The sequence below is a fragment of the Pterocles gutturalis genome, unplaced genomic scaffold (genome assembly GCF_000699245.1).
Source record: "Pterocles gutturalis isolate BGI_N339 unplaced genomic scaffold, ASM69924v1 Scaffold52448, whole genome shotgun sequence".
In the NCBI taxonomy this organism is placed as follows: domain Eukaryota; kingdom Metazoa; phylum Chordata; class Aves; order Pterocliformes; family Pteroclidae; genus Pterocles; species Pterocles gutturalis.
In genome coordinates this window covers 1-2,444 of record NW_010127627.1, presented here as the reverse complement: position 1 = coordinate 2,444, position 2,444 = coordinate 1, and the positions used below count along the sequence as shown (strand labels likewise).

Genomic DNA, 2,444 nt, shown 5'->3' with positions numbered 1-2,444 from the left:
ACCCAAACCATTCTATGATTCTATAAAGAAGCAACACTCAAACACTTACCATTTTCTTTGCTTTCATAACCTTGTAGCGATCGAAGTCAGTCATTTTGGCTTTCTGTTTGAAAAGAATCAGTCATGAAGCTCTGATACATACATAGGCAAGCAGTAAAACTCCAGTCTTTCAAAGCATTCCACAAGTAACTCAGATCATCTCCAAATTAGGTTTAGCTGCATATCTGGAACTAGTTCACTATTTAAAGCCTTTGCTGGGAATTGATGGTGCAGGCAAAAAGGTGGTTCTACAAATGACCGAACAAAACCACCCTTACTGTTGAAATACAGTAAATTGAAGTTGCTAGGTAGCAACTTTTTAAAAATCTATGCTTTTCTGTCTGTAATCTTAGCCTGCAATTGAAAATACATAGTTTATTATATTGCACCTGATTTTAATAAGGAGAAACAATGCAACGTTTATTACTCATCCAGTGAAAAACTGTACCTTTTCTCGAGCTTCAATCTTCTTTGCCCATCTCGTTGCTGCCCATTTTTCATTTATATTCTCCTTCTCCCAGGCAAGTCGCACACACTTCTGACGAGCACTGTATTAGAAAAGTCACAAAGTCATATTCACACCCTTCATAATAAAAGGTTCTCTCAAATGCTGGCCGATCAAATTTCACACAAGGGAAGATCACCCTTCTACATTATTTCAGATGCTTACTTCAAGTCAATGCCACATACATCTCTGTGGCTTAGTTAACATTTTGTTTTGTAAATGCTTTGCCAGGGCTGATGGATGAACAACTCCAAGACATATGCTCATGCACTATCCCTAGCACTGCTTCAGAATCAGAGAGGCAGGAATTTTTTTTTCTAAATTGCAGAAACTTATATAGTAACTAAGCTGAAGAGAACAGAATGAGTTCAGCCTCCTGCAATTCCAGTGTAGTTCTGTAGGCAGTGAACGTATTTAATGTCTGAGGGTGACCTAAGCAGTAGTAAAAACAAAACCACACAGTATTTACTACAACTGCTTCTCCCTACACCATCCACCCCACAACTATCTGCAAGTTGCCTAGGCCAGTGTGCTATTTCCTTTGCTCCTGAACAGGGGTTACCAGCCAATACTGACAATGAAAACTTCATGTATTCAACTATGATAACACTTGTCTACCAGACTTCTACAGTGCACACATGCTAATCCACTGACTTAATATTGTATGAACTTTGTAGATTTAGCAAACGTCAGATCACATAATTCAGTCATCAAATGACAGCATATTTTTTTACACAGGTCAAAAAAATGCCAACAACTCACCTGTGTGGGAACTTGAGAACAAAGTCAGTCAGCTGCATGCACTTGAAGGGCATAGCCTGCCTCCTGACACCACTGCAGGGGCCATCAACTAGTGCCTGAAAAAATAAAACAAATGTGGGGTTCTTCAAGCAGTTTTCCCATCGTATTTGATTTAGACAGCAGTTTCCCAATTATGTACAGTATCTTGACAACAATGGTCCAAAATTGAAATAAAACATTATGCAGACAACACCCAAGATCGTTAAGTCTTGCACAAACAACCGAAAGTCTACAGAAAGAATTTCAAAGGCCCATCTTTGTCTTTGGAAAAAAAAAAAAAAAAGAACTTTAAAACACATACACAGAACTAACATGACATATTTCATCTTTCTTTCTTTTTCCAGCTTTTTCAAGAACATTAAGCAGAGTCCCCTAGACAAAACATTTACTTTAAACATACATTAATGACATTCCACTGGTAAGCTTTAAGACTCCAACTAACATCAATGGTACACTTCTACTCCTAAGAAACACAGCAAAGAGTGGAATGTATCACTTACCAGTGAAAAACGCCTGCTACTGAAAGTTTCATATACAACAGCTGTTAAATCCCACCTTTTTGTCAACCACTTATTTCTTTGAAAAAATCCATTCACAGAAAATTTCCTTTAAAGTCGATACACTCTGTTTTAATGTACAAGCTTTTGTTTAAGGCAGAAAGGAGAAAATAAAGGTATAGCACTCCTAACTTACCCTGTTTTGGTCAATAACATCCACAATGGCCACCAGCTTGCCAGCATGTGGCCCGAAGGAAATGAAGGCAATTCTGCCAATCTCGACGAAGCGTTTGAACACCTGGGAGCAGCAAGAATTGACAGGAGTGAGGCGAAAATAGACACCTAAGTCCACTGCTTCATTCAACGCTCTCACAGCCTTTGAATCAGGTTCCCCAGCTCACTTCACTTGAGCCAAGAACCCCCAATTACACCCTCAACTGCTTTTCACCAGCCCTGACCCGCGTGGAGACTGCAGGCAAGCAAAGGGAGAGGCGCCGGCGAGAAGCGCCAAGAGTCAGGGGCACACGCGCCGGCTCCGACCGTACCGGGCGCTGTCCTCACAACACGCGCAGGGCCCGGGCCTGGCCCAGCCCGACACGAGT

The 2,444-nt window shown here is 41.0% G+C and overlaps 1 protein-coding gene across 1 annotated transcript; it reads right to left on the bottom strand.

Annotated features, from left to right (window-relative positions):
* Positions 1-49: 49 nt before the first annotated feature.
* RPL14 (ribosomal protein L14) lies at positions 50-2,140 on the bottom strand (the record flags this gene model as incomplete). Its single annotated transcript, XM_010079317.1, has 4 exons — positions 50-103; positions 488-587; positions 1,307-1,401; positions 2,039-2,140. Coding segments are annotated over 4 exons (351 nt in total), but the record flags the coding sequence as incomplete, so codon positions are not given.
* Between the last annotated feature and the right edge of the window lie 304 nt (positions 2,141-2,444).